General features: G+C 49.1%; 1 protein-coding gene across 1 annotated transcript in view; it reads left to right on the top strand.

Annotated features, from left to right (window-relative positions):
• relt (RELT TNF receptor) overlaps positions 1 to 12,500 on the top strand; it is a 54,185-nt gene that overhangs the window by 31,641 nt on the left and 10,044 nt on the right. Inside the window, 6 exon segments of the mRNA XM_083636390.1 lie at positions 110 to 202; positions 1,321 to 1,434; positions 1,436 to 1,506; positions 2,888 to 2,940; positions 3,094 to 3,137; positions 3,139 to 3,352. Of these exon segments, the coding sequence (XP_083492516.1) occupies positions 110 to 202; positions 1,321 to 1,434; positions 1,436 to 1,506; positions 2,888 to 2,940; positions 3,094 to 3,137; positions 3,139 to 3,352 (589 nt within the window).

The raw sequence follows: 12,500 nt of genomic DNA, 5'->3' as shown, positions 1-12,500 counted from the left end.
GTGTGTGTGTGTGTGTGTGTGTGTGTGTGTGTGTGTGTGTGTGTGTGTGTGTGTGTGTGTGTGTGTGTGTGTGTGTGTGCATGCATGCGCGTGCGCGTGTGTCTTCCAGGTGTTCGGCTGTGGTGGGACTGCAGCAGTGCAGTGTCGGTGGGGGGAAAGGTGTGTGTGCCTGCAATGTCCCGCTGGCCAGGAGCCCTCCAAGGTAAGAGAGAGAGGCATCTTTCTGCCAGTAAAGCACCTTAAATTCATTCACAAATCGACATTGTAATTGAGAGAGAGACAAGAGAACCTCTCAGATCTAGGGAAGCCTAGAAGGGACAGTGGGAGGTGTTTCGTGGCCGATAATGTAATAACTGTCAGAAACAATGTAAAAAAATGTCCCTCTAGATTTGTCAAAAATGTAATAAAACCTGTTAAAGCAACACTTGAAAACATTTTGATGGATTTCATAACATTTTCCCACATGATCAGTTTCTATAGAGTGCTTTGGCATTCTCTTGAAATCATTTGTGTCCTCTATAAATCTTATCTTGACTTATCTTCCCCTTCCTGCCTAACGTATACAGTATGTATTTCAGCGTTTTGAATTGCTGGCAAGATATCGTGGAGAGGTTGACAATGACTTGTTGTGACATCATAGTCCTAGCCTGCAAAGTCCCAAACCCCAGGGTGACAACCACCACGGCTAGATCTTTTTATTTGCACTGACCACGTATTTTTGCTGGAGGCTATATTTGGGTTTGTTTTGAGTCTTGCCAGGACTGAGAATATTTATTTCCACTACCTAACATTAAACACAGTAGGCCTACAAAAAAGATAATTTTAGCCTCTGGCCAGAAATGTGGCGTTTGATATTTTCGAGTGGCACGCTGAATACAAAAGCACCACTTGCTGTGTGTACGTGTCTAGTTATGGTGTCAGTTGTTTGGTTCATAAATTCATGTTGACACAGGCTGATACACATTATGATTCATTGTCCTCAGTAATGACGCAGCTGCAGTAGATGAAAGATGACTTGTGATTGATAAACACCTGTGTCATCTACCTTTTATTGAAGATACACAGAGCTCAAAAGAGGAGGTCTATTTTGGATTTGTCATTGTGTTAATGTTGGTGAACACAGAGTCAAAGGACTTCTGATCAAAAGCTCAATGTCTGTCCAACACTGTTCCGACATTTCATCTGTAGACTGCCACCCTTTGTTCATTTTGCTCAGCTTGCAGACTATTTTCACTAATTTATTCTTTCTTTCTTTCTTTCTTTCTTTCTTTCTTTCTTTCTTTCTTTCTTTCTTTCTTTCTTTCTTTCCTCCCTTGCCAGGCTTGTGGGCAGATCCAGAGGGCAGAGGAGGATGTGCGGTGCCAGTCTTGCCCAGCGGGAACCTTCTCCGACACACGGGGCTCTGACCTGTGCCGTCCGCACACTTCCTGCCGGTGCGCTCGGCCGGCAGGAAGCCAACGCCGGGACCGACGACTCTGACGCTGTCTGTGGAGCGTGTCTGCCTGGGTAAGACCTGCCTCACCTGCCTCACCTGGCTCTCTGTCTATCTGTGGAGCATGTCTGCCTGGGTAAGACCTGCCTCACCTGGCTCACCTGGCTCTCTGTCTGTGGAGCGTGTCTACCTGGGTAAAGACCCGCCTCGCCTGGCTCTCTGCATACCTTACTGCTCGCCATTTCTATTTATTAACCTGTCTTCTATCAAACAGATAATAATAATTAATAATTAATGTTCTTCTCCTCAAACATGAAGCTCATCAACTTTTATGCGTTCTATATCAAGTCCTGTCATTTTCTCTGTCTCTCACGGAACAATAGCATAGACAACAATAGAACAAAACAACCAGACAGACAGACAGACAGACAGACAGACACACACACACACACACACACACACACACACACACACACACACACACACACACACACACTACGTTATGCACTGCAGTGGGCAGGCAACAGCATGTAGGCTACTATAGGACATACTGTAACATGCCACAGGCTGAAACCGCTGAGTCATTCTTCTGTTGTAAAACATGCCACATGACTCCTCCCCTTCTCTCTCTCTCTCCCGCTATCTCTCTAATAATGCACTTTTCTGCTACTCCGTTCTTTCTGTCTTTCTCTTTCTTTCTTTCTTTCTTTCTTTCTTTCTTTCTTTCTTTCTTTCTTTCTTTCTTTCTTTCTCCTCCCAATGCTTTTTCTCCTGCTCTGCCTCTTAAACACTCCCACTGAATTTCCATCTCTCTCAACCTCACCCCCCTCTCTCTTTCCCTCTCTCTCTCTCTTTCCCTCTCTCTCCTCTCTCTCTCTCTCTCTCTCTCTGTCTCTCTCTCTGTCTCTCTCTCTCTGTCTCTCTCTCTCTCTCTCCCTCTCCTCTCTCTCTCTCTCTCTCTCTCTCTGTCTCTCTCTCTCTCTGTCTCTCTCTCTCTCTCTCTCTCTCTTTCCCTCTCTCTCTCTCTCTCTCTCTCTCTCTCTCTCTCTCCCTCTCTCCCTCTCTCTCTCTCTCTCTCTCTCCCCTCTCTGTCTGTCTAGGCCTCTCTTGGTAAATGACTTCACTAATGTGGTCTTGTGTTGTTGATTTAACTTCAGGGTTCAAAATGAATCCATGAGATGTGTAGCAGACACTGTTTGCAGCTCTGCAAATACCCATGATGATGCACTGCCAGCTGTTAGGATTGATTTGTGCATGGCTCTGTATCCTGAACAGCTTCTTACTTTGTATTGATAAATGTGTGTGTGTGTGTGTGTGTGTGTGTGTGTGTGTGTGTGTGTGTGTGTGGTGTGTGTGTGTGTGTGTGTGTGTGTGTGTGTGTGGTGTCGTGTGTGTGTGTGTGCACGCGTGTGTGTGTACGTGCGTGTGCGCGTGTGCGTGCGTGTTCTTTTGCAGATTACACTCCAGTGCCACGAGGGACGTTTCCGCCAAAAGTCCCTGTGTAAAAAGTAAGCACACTACACAGTTCACCTTACAGTCTCATCATTTGCTTGTTCAAAAGAGATGACCATAACCCCCCTTATCTCCTACTCTCTCTGTCTCTCTGTCTCTCTCTCTCTCTCTCTCTCTCTCTCTCCCCATCTTCCTCCTCTTCCTCCCAGTTCCCTCGGCTGCCCGCGTGCGAGCGGTCCGTACGGTGGGGCGCGGGCCCGGCCGCTGGGGGGGCGAGGACGGTGAACGGCACGGCGGTGCGCACCGCCGAGGAGAAGACGGCCGAGTACGCCGTGTTCGCCTTGGTGCCCATCTTCTGCGTGATGGGCCTGCTGGGCATCCTCATCTGCAACATCCTGAAGAAGAAGGGATACCGCTGCTCCGCCGAGAGGGAGGGCGACCAGGAGACAGCCACACCACAGAAAGAAGGTGAGAGAGAGAGAGAGAGAGAGAGAGAGAGAGAGAGAGAGAGAGACAGCCACACCACAGAAAGAAGGTGAGAGAGAGAGAGAGAGAGAGAGAGAGAGAGAGAGAGAGAGAGAGAGAGACAGCCACACCACAGAAAGAAGGTGAGAGAGAGAGAGAGAGAGAGAGAGAGAGAGAGAGAGAGAGAGAGAGAGAGAGAGAGAGAAAGAGAGACAGACAGCCACACCACAGAAAGAAGGTGAGAGAGACAGAGAGAGAGGACTGCAGAGAGCAGAGAGAGCCGCAGGGATGACATAGTTTTTGTAGGCCAACCAGGAAGTCCCTACACTTTCTGGTTGGCCTTCACATTTACGTTTCAAAAGTCATGAAAGTGCTCCTCATTTGTGAAGGTTATGTTGCTGATCACGAAGTTTGCCGTTTAGCCGAAATCCACATACGAAAATCCCATTGGTTTTTAGATGAGGGAACCGGAAGTGTTCACCTCCTGGTGTTCCGGACTCATTCCTGCCGTGCTCTATTACAGAGAGAATGGAAGGCGAGGAGAAGACAGAGGAAAGAAACATGAGAGAGAAGAACAGAGAGCTCAAAAAGAAGGGGGAGGAGGACCATAGCTGAAACTAACATTTAAGATCAGGATGATGTCACATTCTATATACACACGTCTATAAAGATGCCAAATTAGAAGACACATAAACAGACACACGCATGCACACGATGTGGTCAAGACATGTCAGAGGTTAGGGCAACGTCAGGCCCCAGGAACTACAGGCCGTGTGCTGTAACTACAGGCCGTATGCTGTAACAACAGGCCGTATGCTGTAACTACAGGCCGTATGCTGTAACTACAGGCTGTATGCTGTAACTACAGGCCGTATGCTGTAACTACAGGCCGTATGCTGTGATAGGATCCCACGCAATAAGAGGCATTGGGGGCTTTTTCAACCTTGACTTAGCACAGTGGTCAGTATGTGTCACATGCAGCATGCTATGTTTCCCTAAGCACGCGCTGTTATTCTAGCAATGTTCCTGTTTGAAAAGCGTTCCCACAAGCCACTCACCCGCTCACGTCAGAGAAAGGAAGAATGACTGAGGCAGAAAGAGAGACAGCGGGGGAGGACAGAGGAAGAGAGAGAGGGGGAGGGCAGAGGACGAGAGACAGCGGGGGAGGGCAGAGGACTAGAGAGAGAGGGAGGGCAGAGGAAGAGAGACAGCGGGGGAGGGCAGAGGACAAGAGAGAGAGAGAGGGAGGGCAGAGGACGAGAGACAGCGGGGGAGGGCAGAGGACTAGAGAGAGAGGGAGGGCAGAGGACTAGAGAGAGAGGGAGGGCAGAGGACGAGAGAGAGAGAGAGGGAGGGCAGAGGACGAGAGACAGCGGGGGAGGGCAGAGGACTAGAGAGAGAGGGAGGGCAGAGGACGAGAGACAGCGGGGGAGGGCAGAGGACAAGAGAGAGAGAGAGGGAGGGCAGAGGACGAGAGACAGCGGGGGAGGGCAGAGGACTAGAGAGAGAGGGAGGGCAGAGGACTAGAGAGAGAGGGAGGGCAGAGGACGAGAGACAGCGGGGGAGGGCAGAGGACAAGAGAGAGAGAGAGGGAGGGCAGAGGACGAGAGAGAGAGAGAGGGAGGGCAGAGGACGAGAGAGAGAGAGAGGGAGGGCAGAGGACAAGAGAGAGAGAGAGGGAGGGCAGAGGACGAGAGAGAGAGAGAAGGTAGAGGAAGAGAGACAGCGGGGGAGGGCAGAGGACGAGAGAGAGAGAGAGGGAGGGCAGAGGAAGAGAGACAGCGGGGGAGGACAGAGGATGAGAGAGAGAGAGAGGGAGGGCAGAGGAAGAGAGAGAGAGAGACAGCGGGGGGGTGGGGTAGACTTGAAAAGTGGGAAATGAGAGATAGGGAGAGGGCCAGGCATATTTAGTTCACAATCTCTGGGGTCACAGAGAGAGAGAGAGAGAGAGACAAAGACAATCTCTGAGGTCACAGAGAGAGAGAGAGAGAGAGAGAGAGAGAGAGAGAAAGCCAGACGGAGCCATCAGCTAATAAAAGTGGTGTTGGGTTACCACACCCACTCCCTGTGGTTTGCACAGCCTCACAGTAAGATGAGAAGTCTTTATTTCTGTCCCATCTTTGTGATGTGGCATTGTGCTGCGGGACTCCCCATAGACCAGGAGCACCTCCTCCACTATCTCTCAGCCTGACTCCCCATAGACCAGGAGCACCTCCTCCACTATCTCTCAGCCTGACTCCCCATAGACCAGGAGCACCTCCTCCACTATCTCTCAGCCTGCCACCTCAATGAAGATCTTTCTCTCCGAGACTCATTTCAAAGTCACTCAAAAGTAACAGAGGTGAGACTCTATAGTAGATCTCTCTATATAGATCTATAGTTTGGGAAAGCAGGCTGTGTGAGATGTACACCCAGATAGCTCCTTTATGTAGCAGCAACCTGCTTCTCAGGGTTGTGTAGCGGTTGATGAACCTGCTTCTCGGGGTTGTGTAGCGGTTGATGCCCTCGGGTCACTACGTTCAAACGTATTGTTCAAATCAACGGCTGAGCTGGAAAAGCTGATAAGCCTAGAAAAGGAAATGTGATCGCTGATGGAATCTACAGTATCAAACTCAACACAAAGACAAACTGTGAGTTTATTTCTCAATCATTCCTCCCAGTATTACAGTATGACCTCAGATATGCTTTGTTTACTTTGCTTCCCCCTCTGGATTTTCTCCCCAATTGTACTCGGCCAATTCGCCCTGCTGTCCCAGTCGTTGCTCCACCCCCTCTGCTGATCTGGGGAGAGCCTTGGAGCTAATGTCCACAGCTCCTGAACAGATGTGGTATGGCTCCGGTACTGCTGCGAACAGACCCACACTCATGTAATCTGTCAGACACGTGGGTTCTGTCAAAAAAAATAATAATAATAATAATTTTTCCGTACCGCATGTATCGCCCATCTATTAACATGGGCGAGAGTCTGATCCGGCAGTTTTACCAGATCCACAACGCAGCCATAACGCATCTGTTGCCTCCTCCAATACATGTGCAGTTGCCAGCCGCTTCTTTTCACCTGACAGTGAGGAGTTTCACCGGCAGGACATAGCTCGTGGGAGGATCATGCTATCATCCCCAGTTCCCCGACCAGAGGAGACGCTATTGCAGCGACCAGGACTCGTCTCACCCGCAGACACGACCAATTGTGTGTCTGTAGGAACGTCTGACCGAGCCAGGAAGTACCGCTCCCGGGAATTGAACCCGGGTCTCCGCGGTGGTAGGTGAGTGCTTTTACCTCAACACGACCCAGTGCTACTGCACTGTGGCCCAGAGACTGTTTCAGCCTGGCTGCTTGTTTGTTTGTGCTGCACTCTACAGCAGCATCAATACTGTTTTAGGCAGTATCTGTAGCACTACACTGTCTCCACTAGCGTAATGGAGACTTCGCCAGTGGGTCTATCTGCGTCTGCTATCCTTCACTGTAGCCTACAGATGGTGTTTTAGAGAGGGGTCAGTCTGTAATGTAGCCTACAGGCAGCGTGATCATTTGGCGAGGAAGCGTTAACAGATGAAGGCTAAGCTAGACGCTCCCTCGGCCACTTGTGTGAAACATCCTACCTGCTGGTGCGAGGCTCAGAGCAATGCTGTGTGACGGCAAAGCGTAGCAGCCATATGTACAGAGTAGACATGGAGCAGCCCTACAGTATGTACAGAGTAGACATGGAGCAGCCATACAGTATGTACAGAGTAGACATGGAGCAGCCCTACAGTATGTACAGAGTAGACATGGAGCAGCCCTACAGTATGTACAGAGTAGACATGGAGCAGCCCTACAGTATGTACAGAGTAGACATGGAGCAGCCCTACAGTATGTACAGAGTAGACATGGAGCAGCCCTACAGTATGTACAGAGTAGACATGGAGCAGCCCTACAGTATGTACAGAGTAGACATGGAGCAGCCCTACAGTATGTACAGAGTAGACATGGAGCAGCCCTACAGTATGTACAGAGTAGACATGGAGCAGCCCTACAGTATGTACAGAGTAGACGTGGAGCAGCCCTACAGTATGTACAGAGTAGACATGGAGCAGCCCTACAGTATGTACAGAGTAGACATGGAGCAGCCCTACAGTATGTACAGAGTAGACATGGAGCAGCCCTACAGTATGTACAGAGTAGACATGGAGCAGCCCTACAGTATGTACAGAGTAGACGTGGAGCAGCCCTACAGTATGTACAGAGTAGACATGGAGCAGCCCTACAGTATGTACAGAGTAGTCATGGAGCAGCCCTACAGTATGTACAGAGTAGACATGGAGCAGCCCTACAGTATGTACAGAGTAGCCACAGCTGCCTCCTCCTCACCAGACCAGATCTCCTGATAACTCCTCCCACGTCAACTGTTGACGTTTCCATGGCAGCTGCTGCTTTGGCCGGCTTATTACTGTAACTGGCTATAGGGGCGAGGCTTAAAGGGTTGAGTTAAGTGGATAAGTTTTTGCAGATGTAAACAGCAAAATGGCCTTACATGGCATTAACTGAGCAACGGTTGCTTTTAAAAAACCAAATCTGCTGATGACAAGCAAAGGCATGAGTCCTCTGTGCACAGCAGGAACTAGGTCTAACCTAGGGCTGGCAAAAGCAGTGACCATGTGATCAAATGAGAAACAGGTCCACTGCACACCACACAGGAAGGCTGGGATGCTGAGCAATTTACCCTTCTCACGGGGGCCATTTTGTGTCGAAAAGGCAGGGTAAACACAGGTGCAAGCAAAAACACGAATGAGGCTTTCAAACTTCCATGATTGGAATTTGGAAACCCTCATTAGTGTCCTGCTATTGGTCCGTGAATGACGAGCTGCGTGTTCACTGGACAGGTGACCTGTCAATCACCCCCCGAAGCATAATGTATTTGATCGTCTATTTGACTCTAAATGGGATCACAATTGACTAAATGAACATCATGCTGTATTGAAGAAGACTTGGAACTAGGGATTGAGACTGAGGTCATAATCAAGTGAGAATTAGGGTCATTCCCTTCTATACAATCTGACATTTTTTTTGCAGCCAGTGGAGTCACCCCTGCTGGCCATTAGAAAGAATGCAGGTTTTAGGCACTTCCACGTTGGATTCATGTTTCAGCCGCAGAGGTTTCCCCTTGGTTTTGACCTCTCTTAAAGCATAAAGAGTTGTTCTTGTGAGTCAGCAGATGAATCTGTGTCATAGATTTAGTGAAAGCAAGGCTGACGGCCAATAGATCCAGCTCGGCCAATAGATTTGATGTTCAGGGGTTTGCTGCTGCTTGGGTCTTGTGTTGTTTTTAGGCTTATGCACATTCTCATTCAGGTATTTGTAAAGGTGAAAGGTCATAGAGACATTGGATTCTTGCCCTGCTTCACTGCCTTCCATGTAATGCATGCCCCCTATTACCCTGAAGAGGAATTGCTGTAGCAGGGTAAAGACAATGAATGCATAAATGGATACATTGTAACTTTAGCTGTCATCTAAAGTGACTCGAGGACTATCGATTTCACATTGTTCAATTGAAATTTGACATGTAGGCCATTGAAAATCTCAAGAACACATGGGAGAACCATCCACCTTCTGGAACTCTGCCTTTATGGAGATGAAGATAGAGAATTTCCTCCATGTTGTTGACAGAGGCAGGCGACACAGCAGCAGTCTTCCTGTGTGTGACCTCTGCCTTTCCGTTTGCTCTGTCTCAACGCTGTGTTGTGAAACCTGAGCCGTCGCTGCACCAGGGGAAACTCCCCCACCCCACCCCCCTCTACCCACCTCTACCCGTCTCTCCATCCCTCCACTCTCTCTTCACCTCCTCTCGTCTGAACATGACACTATCCATCCATCTCTCCTTTCCCAAATCAATTATTCAATCAGGTCCTCAGCTGCCTTTTCGGTCCCCCCCGCCCCCCCTCTCTCTCTCTCTCTCTCTTTCTCTCCTCTCTTCTCCCTCCTCTGCTTTCCTCGGTTGTCTTTTCCACTCTGCTCTGCATTACTGTTCTCATTTTGTTTTCTTCTTCAGTCCCTTTGGGCGATCTGTTCCTAGTGTTCAAGAGCCTCGACTCGTGAAGATGATGCAGGGGACGGACAGCATCATATTCATGTGCAGATTGTGCATCAGTTAATTGTCATCATTTCTAATAAGATGTATGCACATTTGTATCTCAAAGTTAGGGCAAAAGAGAAGACAAAATCCATGTACAACCAACTTTTTTAAATGAGGCCTCAGTCAGATCTTGTCCATAGGAAGCCACTGCATGTGAAAGACTCCCCCCATCCCCCTCCCCCTTCCTCCCCCTTCTGTCTTACTCTCTCTCCAGCCCCTCCCTCTCTCTTCCTCCCCACATTCTCGTCAGTCTGCGGGGGCTGCGGTTGTGCACAGTTTCCAGGACAGTTCTGGCAGTGGAGCGGAGTTGAAGTGTGTGTGTGTGCGTGTGTGTGTGTGTGTGTGTGTGTGTGATAGTGAGTGAGTGAGTGAGTGAGTGAGCGAGTGAGTGAGTGAGTGAGAGTGGTGGGTAGAGGATGAGAGAAGGGGACACAGGCAGTGTGTCAAATGAAGTCAGTACAGAGGATGGAGAATGGAGAGAGTGAGGGATTAGCAGGTAGGAAATAAAGAAGTAAGGAAGGAGAGGAGTGGAGGATGGTTGGAAAGTTTCTGTCCATCATCAGCATTTCGTTACGTCTCTCTTCCTCTTCCCCTCTCCTTCTCTCGCTTGTTGCTACATAACTGGCCATGTTGCAGTGCGCTTGTCTGTCTGTCTGTCTGTCTGCCTGTCTGTCTGTCTGTCTGTCTGTCTGCCTGTCAGTCTGTCTGCCTGTCTGTCTGTCTGTCTGTCTGTCTGTCTGTCTGCCTGTCTGTCTGTCTGTCTGTCTGTCTGTCTGTCTGTCTGTCTGCCTGTCAGTCTGTTTGACTGGGCTAACGAGGTGAACCTCCTACCCCAGCACTTTTCTCATCATCTCCAGTCAGGGGAAACACCGATGGGGATGGATGGATAACGGCGATGGCAGGCTGAGCTTGACAAGGCTGAAAGCTGCTGTGGCAGCTGGGCCTGTGCTGCAGACAGACAGGCTTATTACAGAGCACACAGTGACAGCCAGGGAAGCTGAGGGAGCAGGCAGACTGGAGATGACAAGTCAGAACGACTGTGAGCCATAGACCATCAAGCGTAGTCACTGTAGTTTCCAGTTTCAAAAGAGCAACAGATTGGAATTCAACAGATTCGCTCTTTTGTAATATACGTGCTTTTGTACATTTGTGCGCTTATATGAATAAACATTCACGTTTTGCATTCAAGGAACCTCCGATCTGCTTATCTTTTGATGAATCGTTTGGCCTCCTCCTCCGAAGAGCCTTTCCCCCCACAGTTTCCCCCCCAAGAGTTTGCCTGATGATGAGAGAGCAGATAGTGACAGAGAAGCTGAGGGAGAGACGGCAGGGAGGAGATGGAGTGGGGACGGCAAGCAAGAAGCTTGGATTCAGATCCAGATTCACTGAGAGTTTAGTCACTGCAGTCTTTCCTTTCAAAAGATTGAAAATTCCTTGAATGTAAAAAGTAAAAAGTCAATTCCTGCTACATAAGCCCTGTTCAAAACCGGTCCCTATTACAGAAATAGTGGACTATATAGTGTGTTGGCCATTTTGTACTAGTGTCCCAATTCTCAACTGTTCATTTGACTCACTATATAGTCCACTGTAAAATACCCACAATGCACTGCAATTTCTAGTGAACAGAGAATGTACCCTACACTTTCTCCCGTATACCACAATGCAATGCTGTCGTGTTTGCCGAAGGAGAAGAAGAGTGAGGTAGTGTCCCAATCTCGTTTGATCGTTCCCCAAATAGTTCACTATATAAACACCACACGGAGAAGAGTGAGTGAGTGAACGAGTCAACCATTCTGAACACAGCTGTACTGTCTGTGCACATAAAAGAACAAAAGCACATAAATTAGCATGCGTTGAACACCAAACAGGCGTGTGTGGGCAGCGTTTATGCTTGGAATGCATTGCATAGCTGCCTCCGCTGCCTGTTAACTACATGTTAATTCATTTGCGCAGTTGGACAGTTTTCAGTTTTCATGCACTGCTCCATTTGCACTTGGGAGTCCACGCCAGCTGATTGTTATAATGATTGTTAGCAGGGCCAAACTGAAGTGAAAGCAGCATATTAACTGACTGGTGATGATGGCTGCTGCTCTCAGTCATTCAGTGCTGATGACATGGCTGAAGCAGTGAATGACTGAGTGAGTGTCACATCACATGGACGCCGTGCGTTGTCCCTACATAGCAACGGCCACCGTGGAGACAGAGTTCTTGTTATGGCCTAACAACACCCCCACATCACTTATGCAGTTAAGTGCCTGCACACACACACACACACACACACACACACACACACACACACACACACACACACACACACACACACACACACACAGAGATACACTCAGATAACACACGTAAATACACTCAGACAAACACATTTTCTTCTTTGTAACACAAATAACTATAGATACATGTGGTCACATGGACATACCATTATGCCCACACAGGAGCTCTGTTACACCCCACACGCACACACGCACGCACGCACGCACACACATCACGCATCACGCATGCACACACACACACACACACACACACACACACACACACACACACACACACACACACACACACAACACACACACACACACACACACAACACGCACACGCACACACAACACACACACACACAACACGCACGCACGCACGCACGCACACACACACACACACACACACACAACACACACACACACACAGAGCTCTGTGTGCTTCAGCAGTGCTGAATGGAGCACGATAGCTGAGTGAGCTATTCTGGACCCCCCGTGCCCTCACCCCTCTCCTCTCAACAGCCTCACTGTGCTATTATGGGATGGCGGGTGGGTGGGGGGGGGGGGTGGGGGGTTGCCATGGTGGCACATCTATTCTGTGCTCTTCAGTCATCCACAGTTCTTATCAGTCGTATCAGTGTGTGGAGGCACTGCTAGCAGAGTGACACACATTATAATGTGCCAAGGTGTCTTCTTCTTGTGACCCAGAGCCGTATAATAGAAGAGTCCCGACATCTCCATTCACTCCAATGGACCAGTTTTTTTTCCAGGAAG

The sequence above is a fragment of the Poromitra crassiceps genome, assembly GCF_964638095.1.
Source record: "Poromitra crassiceps genome assembly, chromosome: 5".
NCBI lineage: Eukaryota > Metazoa > Chordata > Actinopteri > Beryciformes > Melamphaidae > Poromitra > Poromitra crassiceps.
This window is presented reverse-complemented; position numbering and strand designations above follow the sequence as displayed.